General features: G+C 49.8%; 1 protein-coding gene across 1 annotated transcript; it reads right to left on the reverse strand.

The window, feature by feature from the left end:
- Positions 1 to 1,408: 1,408 nt before the first annotated feature.
- Positions 1,409 to 8,826, reverse strand: SIGLEC15 (sialic acid binding Ig like lectin 15). The gene is made up of 5 exons (XM_017529565.2): positions 8,735 to 8,826; positions 7,630 to 8,013; positions 6,367 to 6,744; positions 5,245 to 5,275; positions 1,409 to 3,379 (listed from the first exon to the last, which is right to left on the reverse strand). Exons 2-5 carry the CDS (start codon positions 7,988 to 7,990, stop codon positions 3,298 to 3,300), a joined length of 852 nt encoding a protein of 283 aa, XP_017385054.2. The 5' UTR covers positions 7,991 to 8,013; positions 8,735 to 8,826; the 3' UTR covers positions 1,409 to 3,297.
- Positions 8,827 to 26,919: the final 18,093 nt, after the last annotated feature.

Consider the following 26,919-nt stretch of genomic DNA (forward strand, 5'->3'; position numbering starts at 1 on the left):
ACCCCTATTCTCCCCTAGAAGCTCCCCCATTTGCATAGCTAATGCGTACCATCCATGTATACTCTTACAGGAAGGCTTTCCGAGATGGGCCAGTCACCCCTTTTGGGTGCTCCTATAGCACCCTCAGCTACCTCTACTGTGGCCCTTACCTGATTTCCACAGACTGTGACACTCACTGGTGTGAGAGCCTCTGCAGTCTCCCTGTGGAGTCACCCAGTGCTGTTCCCAAACGTTCCTGGCTTTCCCCGTCCAAGTAGCATGTACTGCCTGGTCTCTTACAGGTGTGTGGGACATGTGGCTAGTTCTGACTCATGATCTGCTATCACAAGGGGAGGCCCTCCAGAACTTTCTCTTAACCTCCCATCCAGCAATCCACAGCATCAGAGGTGGTGGATCCCTGGGAGCTGGGTCCTTGATAGCAATCATGAGCAACACCTCCCTGCTGATCTGCAATGGGCATGAAGTTTTGGACAGAAAGAAATCCCTGTTGTTTTCAACCATGGTGATTTGGGGGGTGGTTTGTTATCACAGCACAACCTAGCCCACCCTGATACAGATGCCGTGTTCATTTTTGTATCCCCAAAAATCTAGCCCTATTCCTAGCACAAAGCATATACTTAAGAAAAATTTCCTATTGCAATTTTTCTTGGCTGTGAAACTGGGCTCAAAGACCAGGCAGACGTTGTAATACACACCACTCCAGTGTCCTCAACTTCTTCCCTGATGACGCAGGACTCTCCATGAGGTGCCCCAAAGCATCCCTTTACAAGGAGGCGCACATACTCCTGTGACCCCTTAACAGCTCAGACAGGCTCCTGGATGAATCCCAAGTTAATCAGGAGCTACCTCTTGCCCTGGTGAAGGCTCTGGTGAGGAGTGCAGCTTTGCAACCCACTGGCCTGCATAATAACTTGTGAAGATCTTGGGAAGATCCCTTGACCTTCAGACCGTCTCCCTGGAAAAAGCATCACTGCTTCTTTCTTGAAAAAATATTTTTAATTCGTGTGGGTATATAATAGCTGTATAAATTTATAGGGTACATGTGGTGTTTTGATACAGGCATACAATGTGCAATGATCAAATCGGGGGATTGGCGTATCCAACACCTCAAGTATTTAACATTCCAGTTCCACTCTTAGTTATTTTAAAATAGGTAAGTTGTTAACTATAGTCACCCTCGTGTGCTAGCAAATACTAGATCTTATTCATTCTTCCTAACTGCTATCCTTCCCAGCCTCTGGTAACCATTATCCTATTATCTCCATGAGTTCAATTTCAACTTTTGTTTAGCTTCCACATATGAGTGCGAACATGTGATATTTATCTTTCTGTACTTGACTTATTTCCCTTAACATAATGGCTGCCAGTTCCATCCATGTTTTTGCAAGTGACAGGATTTCATTCTTTATTATGGCTGAATGATATTTAATTGTGTGTTCACTTTCTTTATTCATTCATTCCTTGATGGACACTTAGGCTGATTCCATTTCTTGGCTATTGCAAATAGCACTATAGTGAAGTGCTGGTATCTTTTTCAATACACTGATTTCCTTGCTGATGGATTCCCAGCAGTGGGATTGCTGGATGATACGGTAGTTTTTTGTTTTTTTTTTTTTCCAGACAGAGTCTCACTCTGTTGGCCAGGCTGGAGTGCAGTAGCATGATCTCAGCTCACTGCAACCTTCGCCTCCTGGGTTCAATTCTCCTGCCTCAGCCTCCCAAGTAGCTCAGATTACAAGTGTGTGCCACCATGCTTGGCTAATTTTTGTATTTTTAGTAGAGACAGGGTTTCACCATGTTGGCCAGGCTGGTCTCAAACAGCTGACCTCAGGTGAACCGCCCGCCTCGGCCTCCCAGAGTGCTAGGATTATAGGTGTGAGCCACCACACCTGGCCTATTTTTAGTTTTTTGAGGAAACTCAGTACAATTCTCCATAGTGGCTGCACTAATTTACATTTTCACCAATGGTGTATGGGGAATTCCTCTCTCCCCACATTCTTGCCAGCATTTGTTGTTGACTGTCTTTTGGATAAAAGCCATTGTAACTGGGGTGTGATGTCTTGTTTATGGCCTCCCTAGCCTGTGGCCCTTTCCTCTTGCCAGCTCTCCTGGGACCGAGGCATGCCTCCCTCCTCTCCCTAAGCCCCAAGGACTGCAGGAGCTAAGGTGATCAAATTGACCCTGAGGTATAAATAGGGAAGCAGCAGCCCTCAAAGTCAGCGTGGCCACGTTAGGGCAAAGTGGATGAAGCTGCCAGTGCGTTTGGACTTTGCATGCCCTGAGAGGTTGCAGGTCAGAGAGAGGCCAGAACTGTCGCTGCTTTACCCACAGGGACCCTCCAGCCAGACCTCCCCTCAGGTCTCCCAGCCTCAGCCCCTGAGACAGTGGTTCCCCGATGCCTTGAGAGAGGGGAGCTTGGTTTCCTTTTCCTTGGGGGTCCCAGCTCAAGGCAATGCAGGGCAGCTGATGGGGCAAGAGTTGGGCAGAGGGTGTGGGAAAGTCACAGTGGAGATTCTGGGGGCATGGGGTAAAGGCTCCAGGCCTCTCCATGCCACCAAGTTTCCAGGATTTTAAGTTCCTCTGACTACAGGTTCACACAGCCCCTGCCCCAGGCTTGTTGTCTGGAGCTCTGTGTTCTCTGTGACACTGCTGCAGGGGCCACACTTATCCAAGAACTCTCTGCATGTCCAAAGGTCACTCTGCAAGGAGGGGCCTCTCATGCCCCTCACGAGTAGATGGCTTTGTGCTTTCCAGAGCCCCTTCACATCCATTATTTCCTCAGACCTTGGTAGTCCTCCCAGCCCAGAGGGAAGAATATTATTGTCCATGTTCAGCAGTAAATGAACTGAGACCCAGAGAAGTGAAGAAAGTGTCCCAGGTCCACACAGCAAGTCTGTGACAGAGGAATACAAGACTGGGCCTCCAGACCTATAAACAGTTTCCTGTCTGCTTTACTAGACCAGGTGTTCTAGGTACAAAAGGGCAAGGGAACATTTCTGGAAGTTTTGTGCTCAGGCTGATGCATGTACACACACACAGACACACACACACACACACACACACAGATGCATGCACACTTTCAAAATGCTTAATATCATAAATATCAGAGAACTCTGAAATGGTTGTCCACGTAGGAGGCCAGATGAGTCTCCTCAAGCAGGGTCTCGACCCCGAAGTGGGGGCGAGTCACCCAGGTGGGGGCTGCCAAGGTGCCCGGGAACCAGGATGGGCCATACCAGCCAAGCCTCGCACTGGCCTTTATGACGCAGAAACAGATGTTGGTGGCTAAGGGACCCCTCACGGTGAGCACACAGTGGCTGGTGGGCTCTGGGGATTCATCTGGCTCAAATTTTCATAATTGGACTCCTGGGCCTGTGGCCTGTGGACAGGAGAAAGTTGAATGACCGCCCAAGACAGGTGGAGGTCCCCAACTACCCAAACTATATGCCAGCAGTGGGCCAAGAAGAGGAGACATGCTGGGGAGCAGTGCGGCTGGAACCGGTGGGGCTCAGAGGCGAACGGCATCCGAGGCTGGGCAGAGTCAGTAATCGGGAGGGGCTCACAAAGGCCAGGGCAGCCCAGATAGTAGAGTCTCTGTCTCCACCTGAGGCCTCAAGACTGGCTCCATGTCCCTGATCTACAAATCAGGATCTCCAGACCTGGCCTCTGGGTCCCCAACTGCTTTCCTGACTTCCCCTAGGACATCTCAATGGGAATCTCAAATCTCAATGTCCAGGGTGCTACACGTGACCCTCACACCTGCCCCACTCTCTTCTCCTCTTGTCTTTATCTCAGGAAGTGGCACTTAGGGCTCAGGCTCCCAACCCGGGCAGCCCAACTCCCTCCCACACTGCATGCTGCCCACTGGGCCGTTGGGCAAGCCCTGCCTCCTGTCTGCCCAGCCCCCTACTGCCAACCCTGCACCTTCTTCCAAGCAGCCAAGCCAGGATTAGCTTTACCAGTGGCCTCCACCCAGTTCTCCCTGGCCTGCTTGTTCTGATGGGGGCACTGGTCTGCTTAAAACCATTTGGTGACTTCCCATTGCACCCACAATAACCCCCACTCCTTTCCTGCCTTCCTCCCACCCACCCTCCAGAAATGCCTGCCTCCTTCCTGGGCCTTGCCTGAGCCTTTCTACTTAACTTTTCCTCTTCTGGGCCGCCCCACTCCCATCCTGTCTTACATGCACACTCCAATGGGGCCTGCTCTCTGGAATTCCACCCCCCCTCCCGCCCAGGCCCCAGCCTCCATCCTCAGGTCCCCTCAATGCCATGTGCTCCAAGAAAACTTGATCTAAAGCAGCCTCAGCTCAGCAGTGGGCCCCCTCCCCAGGGGATCTGCTGCATTGCTGTGTCTATTTCCTTCACAGCTCGCTCTTTACAATGTCAGGCCACCAGTTTCTGTATTTATTAAAATTCTCCACAATAGGATGTGAGTTCTGTTAGATCAGGGATTTTGCTGTGTCTTTAGTACCAGTGCCTGGTACACAGTAGGTACTCAATAAGTATTTGTTAAATGACTGAACAACAGTCGGCTTTCGGATTCAGGGGCATTGGTGCGGCAGTAAATCAGCAAACAGGGACACAGGACAGATTGTAGGGCTGCGGAGAGGTCGGCAGGCAGCTGACCAGAGGAGCCGCCAGCAGTGTGGCACCTCCAGCCCTCAGAGCGCAGGTGGGTGCAGTTATGGGAGTGCCTGGGCTCCTCCTCCCACTCCTATCACCCCTGCTGGGATTAGCCACAGCCTGTCCAGGGTCTAGGAATTGGATTATTTCTCTTTCAACACCAGCCTTCACAGGGGTGGATGCCACAGAAGAGGAGAGTGTGACCCAAGAGTAAGTGATTTCCTAGGGGACCCTGGGCCCCTCACCTAGGCCCTCAGAATGCCTAAGGGCTCGTTTGTTTGCAAAGCCTTCGGCAGAGTGCTGGGGAGAGGGTAGGGATGAGTGTCCCCAATGTGGCTTTTGTGTGAATCTGCCTGTTCCAGAATGTGGAGGGGAAACTACAAGAAGAAATACAGCCTGGAGTTGTGGGGAAAGAGCAGGTAAGCAACCTGGTCCGTCCAGGGAAGGGCTTGGTGGGCTGCAAGAGGGGTACCTTGGTGGGCTGCAAGGAGGGACCAGCCCCTGGTCAAGGCAGAACCCTGGCCCCAGCTCTTTGCCATTTCTTCCTCCTCCTGCCTGAACCCCCTGGCTGATGGGGACTAGGTGGGTGGGGTAGGGTGGAGGTGGGGAGCTCACTTACCGTGGGGGCGTGTCCGGGGTGTCAGGGTGTTCTGTGGAAGGGACAGTGAAAGAGGAGGCATGAATCTCTACCGAAGTCTGCAGCCTATGCGCCCGCCCCCACCCATGCCATGTGGTAGGGGTCTCAAGAAACCACTGTGAAGCAAACAGCAGACTAGCAGGGTATGAAGCTGCACCATGAAAATCCTGCCCGGGAGTTAGTGGGGAGGGGGGTGGACTGAGGAGCAGTCCAGTAAAAGTCCGCTCTTCTAAGCACCCTGAGCACAAAACACTTGGTGAGTTCAAAGAACAGGCAAGAAAGCCATTGTGGCCACAACAGCAGGCAGGGCCACTGTGACAAGTCTGGATCTCTTCTAGTGAAGAGTGTGAGGCTAGTGCTATGGAGCTGGGAGTTCTGAGGGGCTCTGAGAAGCCCCCTCCCTCTCTGGGGCATAGGGCAGACTTCTGATCCAGCTCAGTGACAGCAGTGGTGGCTCTCACAGAACACCCTGCTAGGAAGAGCATTGCTCCTTGTTTTCCTAGCTCATGCCTACTTACATCTTTTTATTTAGCTCTCTCAGTACGGCTGGTGTGAAGCCTTCATTAGAGCCCCACCAGAGGGAGGCATACTTCCTCTGGCTTCTGCAGACCTGGGGTCTAGGAGAGCCCTTCTCATAAAACACACTGCAATGATCTTCCTACTTGTCAGTGCCCACTGCAGGGCAGGGAACCATGCCTTATTCATCTCTGTATTCCCAGCACCCACACAGCACATAGCAGGTCCTCAGGATGTTTCTCCTATCATACTGGAAAGGTGCTGTTTAGGAAGGTCAGACCTCCAGAGGAATCATTTGCGAGGTGGTGGTAAAGGGATGGCTCTAGAGTTAGACGGGTCTGGGTCTCCATCTCTGTGCCTCTATCAAAAGGCAGGTTATGTAATCTCTGAGCCTCGGCTTCCTTAATGCAAAATGGGTTTGTTTGTTTTTTTCATGCTGGTTACACCTGCTGGGCTTCATGCAAAGAGAGGAAAGCTCCACGATGCACAGGGCAAAAAACCGACGTTCTGGTAGTGCCAGGTGGTCTTATCTAAGAGGAGAGTCCTGGCCCTGCCCCTCGCGCCCACCCGGATCTGGGGCGCACCCACCTCGGCGGCGGCGGGCGGCGCGGGCGGCCAGGACCCCAAGCAGCAGCAGCGCCTTGAGGCCGAGGGCGCCAAGCAGGAGGGCGACCGTGGAGACTCCGCTGGCGCCGTGGAAGCGGAACAGGTAGACGCTGGCCTCCGAGCGGCCCAGGCTGTTGGCGGCTGTACATGTATAGCGGCCGTCGTGGGTCAGCGCGGGCAGCTCGGCGGTCACCAGGTGACCGTGACCCTGACCGGGGCTCGGGGCAGCGGTAGAGCTGTCGCCTAGGGCCGGGCCGGACCAGGCGAGGGCGGGCGGCGGCTCCCCTTCTGCCGTGCAGAGCGCGCGGAAGGCGTGCGCCGGGCCGGGCAGCACCGAGATGTTGACGATCCGCGGTGCAGCTGTAGGGGAGAGGGCAGACGACTGTCACCAGCCGCGGTCAAGGTGCGGTAAGCATAGGGTTAGAAAGCGGATCGCAGTGCTCAAGCGGCGGGCAAAGGCAAGAGCACCCCCCTCCCTTTTGCCCTTTGGACTCCGGAGCCGGAGCGGTGGGGTCAGGTCAGAAGGGAGGAACGGGCACTTGGGTGCCAGGCTGCCACCGTCCCAATACACGTGTGGCCTTGGGAGAACGACTCTACCGTCTGTGCTTCAGTTTCTCCATGTGTAAAGTGAGGATCATGATAGCAGTTGCCTTGAGGGGTTGCTGAAAAGATTTGGCAAATTAATACTTGTGGGTGCTTGGACTACGTCCTGGCGCCCTAGCAAAAGCTAAGTGGCCATTATTGTCGCAGAGCAGGGTAGGGGCTAGAGTGGAGAGCCACTGCTCTAGGGACGGGACTCTGGTTCAGGCCTCTTTGTATCTCAGGGTCTGGCGAAATGCCTGGCACTACTCGGTGGATTCTCTGTGCACCCCTGGGTAGAGGGGCTGCGAGTGTCTTTTAGGGCTGGTAGCACACGCCCATTGCACCCTTTGCCATATTTAGGATGGCCATTCACTTGTCTTCCTCTCCGCTTTAGTCTGAGAGCCACTGGGGACTCTCCACGAGAGTCATTGCGATCCTATCCCGGGGCCCACCTCAGCCCTTCCTGGGACCTGGATTCTGCATTTCCCAGGTGGTCCTGAACCACCCCCAAGTGTGAGGCCCCTGGAGTAGCGGGGAGGGCTGGGTCTCGTAGCCCTTCCTGGCGCAGCGGACGGCACAGCGCCTGGCACCCAGGAAGCCCTTGGGGCTGGGCTGGCAGGCGGGCAGGCAGGGAGGCCGGGAACCCGCCCCGCGCAGCCTCACCAGTCACGTGCAGTCGGACGCCGTGGCGGCTCTCGTAGCGGTCGTGGACGTCGCCGGCGAACTCTACGCGGCAGAAGTAGCGGCGGTCGTCGGTTAGGGCCAGGCGCTCGACGCGCAGCGAGAGGTCGTTGCGGCGCGGGTTGCCCAGCAGGCGGAAGCGGCCGTGCAGGCTCAGCGCCGTCTGGCAGAGCTCGCTGCCCCGTGCCGCCGCGCAGCGGAACACCTGGGGGCCCGCGTAGGGCTCGCCCGCGCGCCAGATGGCCGTCAGCGGCCCGTCGTAGTGGCGGTGCGGGTGCGTGAAGGTGCAGGGCAGCACCGCCGCGTCGCCTGCCGCCGCGCTCACCTCGGCCGGCACCTGCATGGACCAGCGCTGCGCCGGCGAGCCTGCGGGCGGGGCGGGTTGCGTCAGGCTCGGGGCGCTGGGTGCCCGCACCCGGGGCCTGGAAACCCCGCGACTTAGGAAGCGTTCTCCCCACTCCCAGCCTGGAAACCCCAGGACTCAGGAATCGTCCCCCACTTCCAGGGGAGCTGGAACCCCACCTTGTGACTTGAGGTGCCTGCACTTTCTTTCTTTTTCTTTTTGAGACGGAGTTTCGAGTTTCGCTCTTGTTGCCCAGGCTGGAGTGCAATGGTGCGTTCTCAGCTCACTGCAGCCTCTGCCTCCCGGGCTCAAGCGATTCTCCTGCCTCAGCTTCCCGAGTAGCGGGGATTACAGGCATGTGCCACCATGCCCAGCTAATTTTGTATTTTTAGTAGAGACGGAGTTTCTTCATGTTAGTCAGGCTGGTCTTGAACTCCTGACCTCAGGTGATCCGCCCACCTGGGCCTCCCAAAGTGCTGAGATTACAGGCCTGAGCCACCGCTGCATGCTGGTGCCTGCACTTTCAGGGCCTGCACTCCTGTGAGTTGGGAGGTACCTGGGTTCCACCCACTTTTCCCTGGGACTATTCTCCTCTTTGTTTTCTAACTCACCTGCAGGCCCCTTGACCCCACACTCTTACCCTTAGTTTTTCCCCATCAAAACCTGCCCTGTCGAAAGCACTGGGATCCCGTGGTTACAACAGACTCCCGAGATCCCCAAGATGGTGATGATAATAGCACTTACTGTGCGCCTCTGTGTCCAGCAAGCTCTCCGTGGTATCTATTTTAGTTCTCACACATGAGCCTACAGAAAAGCACAGTTATCCTTGGGTTACATGTGAGAAAACTGAAGCTCAGAGGAGTTGAGTAAGTGAAGTCACGCGGCCAGGATGGGGCCCAGCCAGTGTTCAGGATTGCTTCACTCCATAGCCTGTATACCAGAGCACTAGAGACCAGGAAGTCTGGGGCTCCTCCGAGGACACCAGCACTTCCACTTACAGAGAGGAGGAAATGGGCCCTGCGAGGGGGCAGTATGTTTATAAGCTAATGCGTTGAGTTGGTGCATGAGATTCCTCTAGAATCCAGGTATACCCAAGTGAACTGTGCCCTGACTGGCTTCCCTAGTGCCTGGGCAGGGAGGGAGCTGAGAGACCAGAAAGATGGGCTGTTTCAATGCCTCTTTGTGCTGTGCAAACACCTCTGGACACAGTTTCCCTGTTCCCCACGTTGCAAGCCATGGAAGTGTGGTCAAGTCAAGGTCTGGAAGCGGAGCTGTGCTTCCGGCTCACAGAGGCCTGGTGAGCTGCAGGGTGCGTGTGGTTGCCTATGCATGCTCCTTTAGGGGAGAGGGGAGCCCACCTCAGAGGATTAGGCCAGGGGTGGTGCCTCCCAAGGAGAGAGGGCAGTCTTAGAAGCCTGCCCAGTGGGTGTCCCAGGGTGCAGTTCACAAAAGGATCTTTAGAGGAAATATTACACCCTTGTATTTCCAAAGGCTTTAAAGTTTACACAGCGCTTTCATAGATACCATGTCATGTGACCCTCAAAACACCCAGTGCAGAAAGGCAGGGCAGCTATTGTTAAAGGTGAGAAAATGAAGGCTCAGAGTCACACAGGTCGAAGATGGGAGATATCTAGCTTTTCTGACTCCAAGCCCAGTGCTCTTTGCTCTTTGAGGTAATTTATCCCAATTCGCTCCTTGGGCAGGAGTCCTCTCAGCTCTATCCACCGCTGGCCGACCATCCTCCATGGGGACCATCTATCTATGAATGATCACAGGTCAGGACGTTCCTGCAGCACAGAACCAAAATCTCCCGCTGCCCACAGGACCACCATGGCTCCCTGGTGTGTGCATGTCACCTTCTCATGATGGCCCCTTGCAGGGTCTTGTCATGACTATCTTGGACCCATTGAGCCTTCTCTTTTCTGATGGAAAAATCCCAGTCCCTCCACTGCCCCTCCTTATCCTTACTGTCCTCTTCCTTCACTGTAGTGTCCCGAGCCTGGGGACTCCAAGTGTGTGCTCTAGGGGTGCTGGACCTGTGGAGTCGTGAGTCCTGTAGTGCTACCCTGGGCTGTGGGTGCTGTGCCTGGAAAAAATCCCACTATGTGTTCATGTCCAGCTTGCCATCAAGTAAAAGTGTTACCAGATGGTGCCTCGAAGTTCCAGGCTCTTGGTGCCACAAAGAATTGGACATGACAGAAACAGCAAAGCAAAGCAGCAAGAGTGTACAGCACAGTACCATTGTAGTGGGAGAGTGGTCTGACTGCTACAAAATAAGATCAGCACCAGTTTGCTACATTTCATGGCCTTTTCTGTGTTTTTTCTCTTCTCTTCCTGAGCTGCCTAATCTCTAGCCAGAATCTGCCCTTTGATTGATAGGCTGCTTAGTTACTTTGGCTTTTGTGTACTTGCACAGTTACCTCCATCTCATAATTTTAAGTACGTGCATGAGGTACAGTCCATATGCATGGATCTTAAATACTAATTACTATACAGGGTCATTTTAAGTCTACTTTTCTTTCTAATGTGCATGCCCATCTCTGAGAAGCTTATCTTTACTGGTCTGGTCTGGATCTTGCTGGCCATGGGGTTTCTTACTTGCTTCTTTATCTCCATCAAAAGATAAAGATTTATTTTGCCTTGTTTTGGCTGCTCAACTTCTGCCTCTTCTCTTGCTTCCTGCTCACCTGCCCCTTCACTGTGCTTCTGTTCCTGCTTATTCTCCTGCTCCAACCTCCAATTCCCTTTGCTCTTCTCCTGCCTCAAAACTCCAAGTTCTTTTTTCATACAACCTGTTTTTAAGCCTAATTTCTTTTTTTTTTTTTTCTGGACAAATGTAATTACATTTTTGAACCCGAGCAGAGGACCTAACATTTTATCTCTAGAAAGAGTTTGTTTGTTTAGTTGTTAATCATCAAAGAACCTGTCTGAAGGTTTTGCTGGTTCAGTCAGTACTTCTAGCTGCAGAAAGCATCTCTCCAGTCTTGGGGCTGAGCCCCTGCCTTAGTTTCCCTGCTGCTTCCCACTTTCTGTGACCTCAGCCTCCTCTGACATCTTGCATTACGTGGGCATCGCAGAGCCAGGCACAGATTCCCCACATAGTACTTGCTATTGTACAGTCATCAATTCAGCAAACATTTATTGGACACTTCTCCACTTTATGCCAGGCACTGGGGTACAAGCTGTGGTGACAAACGTGAACAGAATATCTTATCAGCCTGCTGGGGCTCACAGCTTAGAAAGGGAGACAGATTTGTAGACACGTAATTACACTACAGTCTGCCAGGTGCCATAAAGATGGGCTTGAACAATATCCCTTCTGTCTGAACATGGCTTCTGTCCCATTTCACTCACCAGCTCCTCCTCTTCATCCTCAGGGCTCTGTTGAGTCTTTCCGACAGCAGGAGGAGTTCCTTGAGCCCCAAGCCCTCTGTCCCCTGTGCCCCAGAGCTGGCATAGGTACTTCCTCTGTATGAGCATTGCCTTTGAACTGTATGTCTTGCCCAGACACCCAGAAGCTCTGGCAGGGCAGGGACCACATCTGTCTGGTTCTGTTTATGTTGATATTGCCCAGCATGGTACCTGCCTCCTAGTAACTGACATTGGATTGACTTGCTATGTGAGAGCAGAAGGGTGGGTGGCCAGGCTGACAGGAGACGGTAGGGGTGGTTAGAGGAGGGGTGTATTGGGCAGGCAGGGATTGGAGAACCCTTGAGAGAGATATCACTTCAGCAGAGCCTTGAGAAAGGGAGGGGACTGCACAAAGCCTTGAGGTAGCATTCTAGGCAAAAGGATCAGCAGAGCAAAACCACAAGGCATGGACATCAGTCAGCATAGAGGTTGCCAGACATGAAAGCATAATGAGGACAGAGCACGCAGTGCTTTGGGGAGTCCTCATCTCATTAAGAAACAATGCTCTGTCATGTGGCATGTTTCCATGGAGTTACGGATTTTTTTCTGCATATCTTGGTTAATTTGTTCCCTTCTGTATCAATGCAGCATGTCATGTTCTTCATCACTACAGCGCTCTAATGAATCTGGATGGTTCCCTCACCTTTTCCCTCTTATTCATCCTACAGTCCTATATATGTATACCTGAGTCTTTGCCCTTTTTTTTTTAGATGGAATTTCACACTTGTTGCCCAGGCTGGAGTGCAGTGCTGTGATCTCGGCTCACCGCAACCTCCGCCTCCCGGGTTCAAGTGATTCTCCTGCCTCAGCCTCCCAAGTAGCTGGGATTACAGGCATGTGCCACCATGCCTGGCTGATTTTGTATTTTTAGTAGAGAAAGGGTTTCTCCACGTTGGTCAGGCTGGTCTTGAACTCCTGACCTCAGGTGATCTGCCAACCTTGGCTTCCCAAAGTGGTGGGATTACAGGCGTGAGCCACTGTGCACAGCCATGCCCTTTTATAGAAATTTTAGTTTATGAACTGCAACAATAATGACAGCAGCAAACTTTTCTTGAGAATTTGCTTGGTTTGCATTAAATCTGTACATCAGTTTAGAAAGAACTGACACTCTCAAATGATATTCTCATCTCATTTAAAATGCATAGGAGGCTGGGTGCGGTGGCTCACACCTGTAATTCCAGCACTTTGGGAGGCTGAGGTGGGCAGATCACTTGAAGTCAGGAGTTCCAGACCAGCCTGGCTAACATGATGAAACCATATCTCTACTAAAAATACAAAAATTAGCCAGGTGTGGTGGCGGTCACCTGTAATCCCAGCTACTTGGGAGGCTGAGGCATGAGAATTGCTTGAGCCCGGGAGGTGGAGGTTGCAGTGAGCTGAGGTTACATTACTGCACTCTAGCCTGGGCAACACAGTGAGACTCTGCCTCAAAACAAACAAACAAACAAAAACAAATAAATAATAAAATGCACAGCCACCCCATCAGGTGCTGTCATTAGCTCCCTCTTAGAGAAGGAGAAGCTGGGGAGAAACTGCTCGTAGAACCGAAGCAACTTGGTGAAGTCACAGAGCCAAGGCTTCACTCTGGGTAGTTTTGCCTCTTTTGTTCAAAGGATTTTTACCTTTACCCATAGGCTCCGTGGCTCAAGGACAATAGCCCAGTTTGAAAATGTCCTGAAATGTGCTACGAATGGCAGGTCTGGGTCCCTCCCTCTCTGGGTGGGCTTTGCTCTAGGAGCAGAAAAGGAACACAGAGGCTCTTTCACCAAAGGTTGCGATCTTGGCTCCCACTAGAAAGAGATTTGTCTTTCCTGTTTACCTGCTGAATGGGATTCAAAGAAGTGGGCATTTGGACTCCCGCTTACACAGAGACCTTTGGATGAGGCTGCCCAGAGGACTCAGGGTGAGGGTGGGAAGGACTCAGCAGGATTTGCCCAAGGAAAAAAATGCATTTGCTTTGGCTGGAATCCAAGCTCCCAGTGACATTAAATGTCCCCTGTGACATTTAACATTCCCTCTGGCAGCCTATGCCTATCTGCTAAGACAGGGGAGGGAGGATTCCTGAACTGGAATCATGGCCCCTTACTATAGGGTCTCTATTCTCCCTACTTTATCTGTGTCAACCTTCAGGGGTCATCAGGAGACCCCCATTTCCTGTTGTCCAAAATGCCCTCCCTCAATGGTGGGCCATAGGGTATGGCGTAAAGCATGCTAGCTTTGACACAGCCGGGCCTACGTGGCAATCCCACCTCCAGGCATTCTTCATCAGACTTTTATCAAGCACCCAATCTGTGCTTGGCACGTCCTAGGCTCTTTCACTTACTGGGTGATCTTTGGCCAAGTTACGTAATATCCCGGGTCTCAAGGTCCTGTGCTGCAAATGGGGAACATAGTACCTTCCACATAGGATTGAGGATCGAATGAAATCATGTATGTAGAGCACCCAGCACAGTGCCTGACACACAGCAAATCCATCTGCGTTTGTTCCCTTCCCTCACTAGTCCTGCACAGGGGGTGTGAACAGAGAGTGGTGGAGAAGTGCTCAGGGTGATACGACAGGGGGCTAAGATGTTGGACTGGGTGTGGTGGCTCAGGCTTGTAATCCCAGCACTTTGGGAGGCTGAGGAGCGTGGATCACCTGAGGTCTGGAGTTTGAGACCAGCCTGGCCAACATGGTGAAACTCCGTCTCTACTAAAAATACAAAAATTAGCTGGACACAGTAGTGTGTATCTGTAATCCCATCTACTCAGGAGGCTGAGGCAGGAGAATCACTTGAAACTGGGAAGCGGAAGTTGCAGTGAGCCGAGATCATGCCACTGTACTCTAGTCTGGGCAACAAGAGCGAAACTCCCTCTCAAAAAAAAAAAAAAAAAATGTTAGTACCTGGACACTGCACCATTTACAGTTCAATTTAGCATGTTGGACCAGCTGAAGTACAATAGCCCAGTCCTTGTCCTTAACTCACCTGGAAATTCTTCATTGATTTATTCATGTATTCACTCCATAGGTATTTATTGAGAGTTTACCATGTGCTAGAGACTGTGCTGGGTACTGGGGATACAGTGGCAGTGGCAATTAACAGCCTCTTCGTTATGTTGACAGTTTGGCCATCACTCAGCCACTATTTGTTTTTTAATTTATGCACAATTATTTATTTATTTATTTTTCCTTTTTTGAGATGAAGTCTCACCCTGCTGCCCAGGCTGGAGTGCAATGGTGCAATCTCAGATCACTGTAACCCCCACCTCCCGGGTTCAAACGATTCTCCTGTCTCAGCCTCCTGAGTAACTGGGATTACAGGTGCCCACTACCATGTCCACCTAATTTTTGTATTTTTGGTAGAGACGGGGTTTCATCATGTTGGCCAGGCTGGTCTCGAACTCCTGACCTTGTGATCCACCCTCCTCAGCCTCCAAAGTGCTAGGATTACAGGCATGAGCCACCATGCCAGGCCTAATTTATGCACAATTCTTACACACTTATTTGGTTAGTTTCCCAGCCCAGGGACATGAAAATTGAAAAGCTAGAATGTGGTTTCTGTTTGTAGACTCATGGAAAACTGCAAGAAATGAGAGTTGCCATTCAATGAGAAGGAAGAATTTCCATAAAAAATTGTGGAAAGACAGCTTAGGCAGAAATGATGACTGTACAGTGTCAAAGGGGCCGTTTGGAGAAGGAGTGAACCCAGAAGGCTTTGAGCCATCACAACACTGTAGCAGGCGAGTGTAGCAGGTGCAGATGGGGAGGACCTGAGGCACCATGGAGGGGCTCACTGCTGCAAGAGGCATCCTGCTTTAGTGACATGCCCCTCAGAGGGGTTGTCAGGGGTCTGTCCGAAGCTCCACTCCTAGCTCTGATGCTGACTTTGGGACCTTAGGGAGTCCTCACAGTTCTCTGGCGTCATAGTCTCATCCATGAGTTGATGACTCTAGATGTTTACTAAGGTGACATTAAATTTTAAAAATCTGTCTGAAAATGATATTTGGATAAAAACGACAAGAAAGCACATAAAACATTTAAGAAAAATGTCTAGCTAAAATAAATCAAAGGACTTTATGTATTCAAAAATAAGCCACTGGCTATTCAGAAAAGTGACTTGGAAAGAAGCATCCATGCCTTGATGGTCTTTCACGGCAAAACTCCCCCTGTAGGTCCCTTCAGGCTTCCTCATGTGACCAGTCTAGAGGAGGAAGGATTGGGGCTGCAGCATCGGCCAATAGCTCCACATCATTGGAATCACGATTCCACTACGGAGTAGTTGACTGATGCGGAACCTACTCCCCCAAAGCGCCATACCTGTGGTGACAGAGTAGGCAGAGATCTCCAGGGAGACAGAAACAGAGCTGGGGAACCTAGACCAGCAGGAGCTGCAATTGGATGGGGTCAGAAACGGAAACCTTGGTTTTGCCACAGCTGACCAAAGATTTCTACCAGTTCCTTGTGAGGAAGAAAGCAAAGCAAGAATCTGCCTGGGAACCTCTGTGTAGATCTTTTGTGGGCGTAATCACGCTTATGTTAACTAGAGTGAAAGCTGCTTGTTGGTTTCACGGTGGATCACGAGTCACTTCCTGTCTGTGGATGTTTTCCTAATGCCTGGAATTAAAGACCCTCTCCAGGGTGTCACAGACAAGAAAGTGAGTCCCGTGGGTGGAATAATGGCCAGAGGTGATGCCCTTACAGAATGGCACTTTAACAAGAATTAAGTCTGCTGGGGTGGGTTTTATGTGACATGGATTTTGAGGGGGTGAGGGAAGGATGGAGTCAGGTGGGCGGTCACCGTAGGGAGACCACGCCTCCAGGAGGGACAGCATTGTGGCCCTCAGAGCTGGAGTCCCTCAGACCTCTCTTGTACCCCTGCCCCCACAACATGGCTGACATTACCGGCTGATGAGTGGCCAATCTGCGGAGCCCAACAATCTGTGAGGGGGCTGCCCTCCTTGAGGACACCTGGGCATGCTAACATGGTGCCCCCAGAGAGTGGCTCCAGTGGTAGCCCTTCCGGCATTGTGGCACTTGGAGGGCCAGGAGAGGGCATTTTGGGGGAAAGGAGAGACACTCGCGTTGGCTGTCGACCTCACCTGTAGGTAAGTGGGTGGAGCTGAGGCTCACTGTAGCTCAGCCCATCTCCTCCTGTCCCTCCGTTTGCTCCCTACAAATCTTTCTCTGGGCTTGCAGATTGTCAAGATAGGTTATCAGTGGCCAAAGGGCAAGAATGGGGTGGAGATCAGAGAGCAGAGGAGGGAGAGGAAGCAGGAATTCCATCTGTCAGCACAAACCAGACCCTGAAGATTCCCGGGAAGGGGTGAGGTGTGAGTAGTGAGTGAAAGGCCGCTGGTCTCCATCTGCCTCAGGGTTATCTGGCTTCCCCTTTAATACATGCCTCTGCTGCAGTAGGTAAGTGAGACGTGGATGTGGCCCTGCTTACCTGAGCTGATGGAAAGGCAGGGCCACAGGCTCACCCTGGGGTGCCTGTGCCCACCCCAGGGTGCTGCTCTTCAGAGTCCCGATGTAGCCTCTCTCTGCTGGTGCCCCCACCGCCTTCCCCAGCCTCTGTAGAGGGCCCTGCTCCTTTCACTCCTCGCCTTTCTGCCCCACTTTCTCTCTGGGAGTGAAGTGCCCCAGCTCATTAAAACCCCCATTTCCTCCTGGGCTACGACAGCAGCCCATCTCCTCCCTGGCGTTTCCCAGCCTCCCGAATAAGCACCCCTGCATCTTTGGGTGACCACTGCTATTTGTCTTGCCATTTGGGTTTCTTTTTCTGCGGCAGTTCAGAACTAGTAAAGTAAGTAGCTCTCCACACCAAGCTTCGCCCAGGCTCCTTGCCCACTGCAGGAGGGCGCGGGAGAGGTCCTCTGGTTCCCATTAAGGCTAAACACCCCAGCAAAGTCACCGAACCCCCAACGCAGAGGCCAGGAACCCCTCTTGCAAGGCTGTGCTGAAGAGTAAATGAACTGTTTGTCACAGGCCTGGCACAAGGGGTCCTGAAGATGACAGCGGTTGTGACACCTGCCTATCACAGGCTTGAGGACCGCCTGAGGACTGGTCCAAGGGTCACCTGGGTGGTCGGAGCTTCCAGGCCAGTGTTCTTCCCCCTGCCCCATGTTCCCTGGCATCTCCAGCTTTCTGAAAGCAGATATAGGGAGAGAGCAGGGAGGACAAGGGAGACTGTATAGGGAGCCCCTGGGATATAAGGGGCTGCTGGGCACTGCGTGTTGAGTATGGGGTCTCCGGCATGGAGGGGAGGCCATGGAAAGTGGAAGGGGCCTTTCTGGAACAAATTCTTCCCACTTTTCTCTCACCAAGAGCCTGTCCTGGGTCAGGGAAGGGACTGTGACCTGTGGGCCCCCATGTCACGGAGCCCCTGGTTCACACACAGTGGTGGAGCAGAGCCTGCCCATCGGGCCTCCTGCCCAGGCCGTGGCCTGGACATCTTCTGGCTGAGCCACAAGGAGAGGCTCTCAGGCAAAGAGCGGCCAGAAGAGCGTCAGGAAGTGGGAGCCTGGACCCCCCTGGTTCTAACAGTGAAGCAGCTGCTGTTTGTAAAGAAAATGACTCTGCAGCTGAGTCTGGTCACGCGAGTGGCTTGGCCGCCCCTAGTCATCTCAACAGAGCAGGTGTGTGGTTTGGCGTTTGTTTTTGAACATGTGACTGCACAGCCCATGCTTCCCCTAAATCCTTTGTCTTTTGCTGATTCACAGCAGCTGACTCGTATTGGGAGAAAAAAAAAATCACACTAAACCTAAAATCCCCAAAGCCTCACCCCTCTGAAAACTGTGACTTCGGCAAGGTTTCGTGACCATTTATTGTGCAGCTACTGAGGACCAGGGCCTTTGAGGTGGCATCTAAGAGGTGCTCTGCAGCACCTCTTAAAGGTGGCAGGGACCCCATTTTACAGGAACTCAAGAAAGGTGGGCCAGCTGCCCAAGACCTTGCAGCCAGTAAACAGCAGATGCAGGCTTCAGAGCTGCCCCGAGGCCAGCATCCACGCCCTCAACCCTCTCCCATCAGCCACTCAGGGCTGGTCACTGTCTTAGGGGGACCCAACCCTAAATCATCCCAGAAAGATGGCTAAGTTAGGTCTACTTGGGAAAAGATAGCTCCTTCCCTGTCAGTGCCCACCGAAGGTCCACGGCTGTATGGGGTAGGGTGGCGGGGGCCCAGCCAAAAGCCCCACACCCATGGGTTCAAATCCCAGTTCCACCCCTGCTGCTTCCTGAGTGTCTCTGGGCCGCATGTTCTTCGTCTGTGAAAAAGAGAATGTTTCATAGGGAAGAGTTCCTTTCTCTGCCGGGCACTGTGGCTCACACCTGTAATTTCAACATTTTGGGAGACCAAGGCGGGCTGATCACTTGAGGTCAGGAGTTTGAGACCAGCCTGGCCAATATGGAGAAATGCCATCTCTACTAAAAATTAAAAAAATTAGCCAGGCATGGTGGCACATGCTTGGAATCCCAACTACTTGGGAGGCTGAGGCATGAGAAGCACTTGAACCTGGGAGGCGGAGTTTGTAAGTGAGCCGAGGTTGCGCCACTGCACTCCAGCCTGGGTGACAGAGTGAGACTGGGATCTGGAGAGAGGGGCTCTGAGGATTGCCTTTGCCATTAATCCCAGGTGTCTTCAACTGCATCGAGCATCAGAATCACCCAAGAAAGTGGTGAAAATGCAGATTCCCAGGCCCTGCTGTCTGATATTCTGATTTTGCAGATCTGGAGTGAAGCCAAAGAACCTGCACTTTAGCAAATGCCCTCCCCTCACCCTGGGGATTCTGATGCAGATGGTCCCTGTGCCCTCTGAAACACTGTTCCTAGGGACACAAAGTCACCAAGCTAAGTGACTGATGACTATTGCTTAAACCTGCCACAGAGTTCCCACCCACCCATGGAGGTTTCTGCTGGGAAGGCCTCTATCCCTCACTATGTCCCCCACAAGAAATCACCTCCTCCCACACCCCAGCACTGTCCCCAAATGCCCATGTGCTCTCCTCCCTTCTTCCCTTCGTGCTGTACACGTCGACACACAGCACTTGGGTGACAGGAGCACTTGAAGCTTGTTCAGAGCCTGTGATGTCCTCTCTGTACCTGGCCTATTGTCCCCTAGATCCTCACAGCAATGGGTGGGGCAAGTAGCCTTTATATAGATGGCCACCTTGAGGCCAGAGACACTGGGTGCCTGTCTCAAGTCACCTGAAATCCAAGACAAAGCGCTGATTCGAACTTCTGGCATCTGTCACCACAGCCCCCAAGCACAGCTCTTCCTCCTTCACAGGCCTGGAGGCCCTGTGCACACCCACTTCCTGCCTTCCAAGGAGACTTTGCCTAAGATGCTGTCAGCATCTACTCTGTCCTCAGCATGGGCCAGAAAGAGTGGCAGACACTTACCTGTCGGGAGGACACACGCAAAGCAGGCCAGCAGCCAGATGGACGTTTCCATGCTGCGAGCATTCAAACACCCCAGGCCAGACCCACTCTGGGCCACCTCCCCAGTGAGGACCCTCCCAGGTGTGGCAGTGGAAGGAAGGCGGGAGGGGGTGGGCAGGGCGCCCAGATCTGCAAGCCCCTGTGGGCTCTGTGGGAGCTGGAGAGACTAGGGAGAGGCAGCCTGGCAGCTTAAGGTCTGATCATTCAAGCCCCGTGGAGTTTAGTCATGTGGAAAACCAAGAGGGGAACTTCTGGGATGATTTTCCGGGACAGGAAACAGTAAAGAGGATGGGAAAGAAACAGGGTCATTTCCTGTGGCTGCCATCCTGTCACAGAAAACTGTTGCTTATATGCTGTTTATGTGCGGCTCGCCCTCCCTGCCTCCCTCCCTCCCTCTCTCCTTCCTTCCTTCCATCCTTCCTTCCTCCCTTCCTTCCTTCCATCCTTCCTTCCTTCCTTCCTTCCTTCCATCTCCATCCTTCCCTTCCTTTCTCCCTCTCTACCTCCCTTTCTCTATCCCTTCTTTCATCCCTTCCTCCCTTCTTCTCTCCCCTTTTTCCTTCCTTTCCTCCCCCCTCCCTCCTTCCCTTCCCTCCCCCTCTCCTTCCTTCCTTTCCTCTCTTCCTACCTCCCTTCCCAAAGCTTGGGCTGGGTCTCCAGGGCGTGGTCAAGAATGCACAGGGAAGATACACAGATGTTTGCTCTGACCCAACTATGGATCAGTTTCTCCCTTAGATAGTGACCTGACTCCCCCTGCTAGCTGCCTCCCTGTCCCTCTGCCCCCTTCCCTCAGCACTTGGGGGTCCTCTTAGTCTCCTGAACCTGCATCTCCAACTCACCTGTGAGCCAGACCCATTTCTTCAGCTGCCTGTAGACTTCTCTGCCTCAATATGCACACAGAGCCTGTCACCATACCTCCCCTGCCTCCTCTTGTCCCCCACCTTCTAGTTCTGTGATTCAGTAGATGATAGCATTCTCCTTCCAGGAAAGCTGAGCCAGAAACATACAAGTCCCCCTTGACACTGCCTCCTCCTCACTGCGCACAGCCAGTCCCATGTTCTGTTCCTTCTTCCTTTAGCCGTCCCTGCCTTGGCTCAGGCTGTATCCCTTCTCACGGGACTCCTTCAACCTCTTGGTCACTTTCTGCAAGCACAGAGACTCTTGAAAACAATGAAACTGGTAATTTCCCTTCCCTGCTTAAAACTCTTTCATGACATTTCACGGTTCTCTTCTTCAAGTTCCAACTGGAGATTGACACAGGAGCCCCTTCAGATTCAGGACCCAGGACAGATGCTGGTCTACTGTCTGTGACTCCCCTCCCTCACCTGCCTACATCCAAACACAGTTCCCAAGCCCGTCTTTGCACCTGTGGCTTCCCACCCCCTTGTCATCCTCTGGGTTGGCTCCTTCTTAACCCTCAGTCCTCAGTATCATCTCTGCCTGAAATGACATTATGCACTTATTTGTTTTCTTGTTTATTGTTCCTCTTCTCCCCCAGGCATAAGGTCCATGTGCTCGGCACTAGTTGCCATGTGATTCTTATCACCTAGAGTGCCACTTGGTATCCCATAGGTGCTGGAGAGGTATTTGAAAGAACACAGGGGCGTTTGCTCCATGTGTGCAGACCTCCTTATTGCACATGCTGTGCTGTGTTGTCATCGTCTGTTTGCTGACCTGCTCCATCCTCTTTCCTACCTGCCCTTCTTTTCCTGGGCTATAATTATGGAGGAGACAACCGTGTTTCTGCTCTGTATCACAGGACTTTATGCAGTCTAGCAATTACATAAATCAATTAGATGAATAAAATAATAAAATAAAGAGCAAAATAAAATAATGTCCTCAGGAAGATACTTGAAGCTCACTCACACTCAGTGTAAATGGCCTAGGGTCACCAGGATTATGACTCCGTTCTTCCAGGGTGATGCAGTGGTCAAGTGTTCACAGTTGTTTATTGGGGTTAAGGAAATACAGCTTTACAGATGGAATGCCAAGTGTCACTGAACTGGTGAGAGTGGTAATTTAGGGATAAGGAGTCCCAATCCTTCTAGGAAAGCTCAAGTTGCCTCTTAGACTTTCCAGTACCACCTCCATACTGTGGCTGTCAGATTGAACCTTCTAAAGTGAAAATCTGATTATGTCCCTCTCACCCACAACTCAGGTGTCTCCAGAGGTACCTTAAAACCTCAGGATCAACCTCAAATTCCTAAATTTGATGTTAAAGCAACTCCATCTACCTTCCATACTGTTCCTTCTGCCTGGAGTACCCCCACTCCCACCCCACTGAATCTCAGTAACTCCTAGCTTGTTATTCAAAACTCATTCCCATGGTCACCTCTCCTAGGAAGCCTTCCTTGGCATCCTGATATCATTTTGCTGCCCACCTGTGTTTTTCCACTGTTCTCTGTGAAGCTCTACCCCTACGTATATCCCTTGACCTAGGAGCTTTGATATTTTTGTCTATCTTTCCTCTAGACTTTAGGGAACTTATGGGTGTGGTTGTGACTTTACATCTCCCTCACCAAGTGCAGGGCCAAACCATAGGGGGTACCTAGTAATTAGTCCTGGAAGGCATGAATGCATCAGTGAAAGGACACCCCCTTGCAGCCTGATTATATTCTGTCTTGATTTATTTTCCAGTTGTTTCTTGGGCTAATCTGTTTTCTCTGATTGGATTTTCAAGGAGAGACATATGTAATAAATATTCTTTAAAAAATCTTTAATTTTTTTAAATTAAAAATTTTTAATTGACACGTATTTGTTCATATTTATGGGGTACATAGTGATTTTTTTGATATACACAATGTCAAGTGACCACATCAGGGCTATTAGCATATCCATCATCTTAAACATTTATTATTTCTTTGTGTTGGGAACATCCAATATCCTTCTTCTAGCTATTTGAAACTATATGACCATATTATTGTTAATTATAATCACCCTACAGTGCAATAGAACACTAGAATTTATTTCTCCTATCTAGCTGTAATTTTATATCTTTTAACAAATCTCTCCCTATCCTCTCCTTTCCCTACCCTTCCCAAACTCTAGTATCCTTTGTTCTACTTTTTACTTCTATGACATCAACTTTTCTAGCTTCTGCATATGAGTGCGAACATGTAGTATTTAACTTTTTGTTTCTGGCTTATTTCACTTAACATCCTCCAGGTCTATCTGTGTTGCCATGAATGATGAGATTTCATTTTTTATGGCTGAGTAGTATTCCACTGTGTATATCACATATTCTTTCTCCATTCATCTGGTGTCGGACACCCAGGGTGGTTCTATATCTTGGCTCTTGTGATTAGCGCTGCCAGAAACATGTAAGTGAAGATGTCTTTTTCATATGCTGAGTTTCTTTTCTTTGGATAAATGTCCCCTACTAGGATTCCTGGATCATATGGTAGCTCTATTTGTAGTTTTTTTGAGGAACCTCCATATTGTCCTCTATAGTGGTTTCACTATGTTATTTTTTTGTCCTTTTGGTAATAGCTATTCTAACAGGGGTGAGACAATATCTCATTGTGGTTTTGATTTGCATTTCCATCATTATTAGTGATGTGAAGCATTTGTTCATATACCCGTTGGCCATTTGCATGTCTTCTTTTGAGAAATGTCTGTTCAGATCATTTGCCCATTTTTAATTGCATTGTTTGTTTTGTTGCTGTTGAGATGTTTGAGTTCCTTATATATTCTGGGCATTAACCCCCTGTAGAGGATGTATAGTTTGCAAATATTTACTCCCATTCTATAGGTTGTCTTTTCACTCTGCTGATGATTTCCTTTACTATGCAGAATGTTTTTAGTTTGATATAATTTCCCTTGCTTATTTTTGCTTTTGTTGCCTGTGTTTTTCAGATCTTACTCATTAAATCCTTTCCCAGATGTATATCCTGAAGTGTTTCCCTGATGCTTTCTTCTAGTGTTTTAAAGCTTCAGGTTTTACATTTAGGTTAGATATTCTTATGTAAAATGCCTTCTCTTTTTTTGTCTTAGGTACTTGTGATACATTAATATATATCCATTCATTAATTTGATTCCTAATCTTACTGATTTTAAAATAATTCCACATATAGTAACTTTGCGTAAAGAGGATAAAGCTGGTTTGTTTTAGATATCCTCGGCACTGCCACACATTGCTGCATTATAGTGTATCCATGGATTTCTCACAGTCCTGCAGAGAGCACAGGAAACATCTTCACAGGTTCTTAGAGAACATAAAATCCATTCTCCATAGATACTGTTTAGCTGATAGTCATCAACAAGAAAATCGATCTCATTCCTTGACACTTTTTACTTTGCAATGCATTTTCACATCCACGAGTCTGTCCTCCCCTTATAATATTTCTGGGAAGTGAGTAGGATAGAACTTATTTATCCGCACTTGGCAGATGTGTACAATGAAATACTGCGGCAGCGGTCTCTGAACTTCTATCAGAAGACCCCTGGTTTTCATTGGTTCTTTTCTTGACTCTCAAATACATTGTCCCAGGGGACTACTATTTAGGGACTTGGTAATGAGTTTTTCCCAAACAAATTCTCAAACAGGTAAGAATATGTAAATCAGGAGCCATTGTAATTTATATTCCCCATGAGGTTGTGCAGTATACAACCTGCACAAGGGTATGCGATAATCTTGTGTGAATGTTGGGGAAAAGGTAAGGAAGGATTGGGACATGAAAACAGGATTGTTTCTTGGGAGCTTAAGGGCCTCTCTCAATCACCTGCCACTTGCAAACAGATTTAATTTGATGAAGATAAACCCCCAGCTGGCCCGGGTCAGTGTAACACGGGCGTCAAATTCAGTAGCAGCAGGTGGCTATGTAGCAGCAAGGAGGAATGGCAGAAGAAGCCTGCGGGAATCTCCAGTGGGAGGGTGCAGGGATCCAGGCTGAAATGAATTTCTAATTCCTCAGCACCTGCCAACTCCATGCCTAACCCCAGCCAGGTAAGGTGATGCTCCAATTCAGTGGGCCCCAGAACAAGGGCCAGCTTCCAGGCTTGGGTGGTTAGGAAGCCAGGGAGGTCAAATCTGGTCTCTGCCTAGAGGCTGCCAGAGAGCAGAACATTTCCTAATACATGACATGGGGAACTTGACTGAGGTCAGTGGAACACCAGCTTATATCACACTTAGGTTGGGAAGAAGGACAGAATGCTTGGAAGGACAGAATAGCTAAGTTATTGTCTGTCAGAGTCCATGAGGACATGTTGTCTTGCTCATTCTGGATGAAGATGGTCATTCCTCTCCATGCCTTCTCTTCTCTGGAAAATCCAGTTATTTTCAGCTTCTCATGCCGTTTTTTCCTCTACCCTATCCATCACCCGGGAAAGGCCATATTGTGTTCTGGCAAGAGCACAGTTTCTGCACCAGACAGGGCTGGAACTGGGTCCTAGCTTTCTCACTAACTACAGAATGACTTTGGGCAAATACATATTTTATTTCCTATGCAAAATGAGGATACTAATGCCCTCCTCATGGTTTTGCTACAAGGACAACAAGGTGATATAAAAAGGGGTGATGCCCAGTGCCTGGCTCACAGAAGTCCTCAACTAATCATCAGGAAAATGCAGCATGATCTTTTTATTTTGGATCCCACTTGTGTGGAATACACATTAATTCACGTATATCCTGAAAACAACAACATATTTTAGAAAAAACAACATGAGTTCAAGAAGTAGACAGAAGATAGTAGTGGAAAACAGATACCCATGAGAGGCTGAAATGATTTCAAGCGCTTTAGAAACATTTGGCGCACTAGTTAACACATCTATCTTCTATTAATTAATGCGCATCCTCTGAGGACCCGGGCAAGTCTTCATTGTTGGTTTTGGTTGTTTTGAGAAGCAGCACAGTTGCTTTTTAAAATACGATTATATAATTTAGATATCTATCTGTTTTCTGCAGTCCCAGTGCTCCCTAAATTCTCTCCACAAGTCCTTATCACTTCGCAGCTGTGTTTCCTTGCTGGCCTTGAACTTTTCAGCTCCAGAACATTTTTCCTCCTCTCAGTACTTCAAAAATTTCCCTTAAAGGGATACTTCAGATCAATGAAACAAAGCAGAGAGTTTATAAATAGCCTGCCAAGCAGAGGGAAACATAGCATAAGATATCATTTCAAATTATTGGACAGAAGTGGATTATTTAATAATTGGTACTGGGAAAACTATTTGAATAAAAATAAAGCTAGATATTTTTCTCAATTCTTAATCCATATTCCAGATGGAGTAATTACTTAAAGGTAAAAATCAAAATCCTAAAATGCTAGAAGAAAACATGGGTGATACTTAAATGAGTCATGAAATGGGGATCTTTCTAAGTTTGAGAAAAAAACCCAGAAACCATAAAGTAAAATTTTGATAAATTTGACCTCTTAAAAATTTTGCTTTAAACATGACTATTTAAAAGCTTAGGCCAGGTGTGGTGGCTCACTCCCGTAATCTCACACTTTGGGAGGCCAAGGCAGGTGGATCATTTGTGGTCAGGAGTTTGAGACCAGCCTGGCCAACATGGTGAAACCCTATCTCTATTAAAAATACAAAACTTAGCTGGGTGTGGTTGTGGGTGTCTGTAACTCCAATTATTTGGGATGCAGAAGCAAGAGAATCTCTTGAACCCAGAAGGCAGCAGTTGCAGAGGGCCGAGATTGTGCTACTGCACTCTGGAGCAAGACTCCATCTCAAAAAAAAAAAAAAGTTATGTAAAAAACCCCAATTGAAGTCAAAAGTCAAATGACAAAGTAGGGGAAAATATTTGCAGCATGTATGGTAGATAAAGACTAGTTTCTTTTGTTTTACACATTGACACAATACAGAAAAGAAATAAAAATGGCTGATAAATGTACTTAATGGTAATTAAAGAATTGTAAATTCAATGGATGATGAAATACCGTGTTTCACCTATCAGAGTGGCAAGCAGTGTAAAGATAGATGAAAACCTTACATTACAAGAGGAGGGAAAGGGACTCTTAGCAATACAGGTGAATGTATCAACCAGTCATCTTTTTAGAAACAATTAGGTATAATTAAACAAGATTGCAAATGTGTGTATCCTCTCACCTAGCAATTCTACTCCAAGGACTTTATTCTCTAGATATTTCCACATA

This window comes from Cebus imitator, unplaced genomic scaffold (genome assembly GCF_001604975.1).
Source record: "Cebus imitator isolate Cc_AM_T3 unplaced genomic scaffold, Cebus_imitator-1.0 Scaffold60, whole genome shotgun sequence".
NCBI lineage: Eukaryota > Metazoa > Chordata > Mammalia > Primates > Cebidae > Cebus > Cebus imitator.

Bases quoted from the DNA above. Each gene is read 5' to 3' on its own strand.
- SIGLEC15 (XM_017529565.2), bottom strand. From the start codon at position 7,990: ATGCAGGTGCCGGCCGAGGTGAGCGCGGCGGCAGGCGACGCGGCGGTG. The intron at 6,745-7,629 runs GTGAGGCTGCGC...TCTCCCCTACAG, and splicing joins CGTCCGACTGCACGTGACTG to CTGCACCGCGGATCGTCAAC. The intron at 5,276-6,366 runs GTGGGTGCGCCC...TCCCTTCCACAG, and splicing joins CGCCGCCCGCCGCCGCCGAG to AACACCCTGACACCCCGGAC.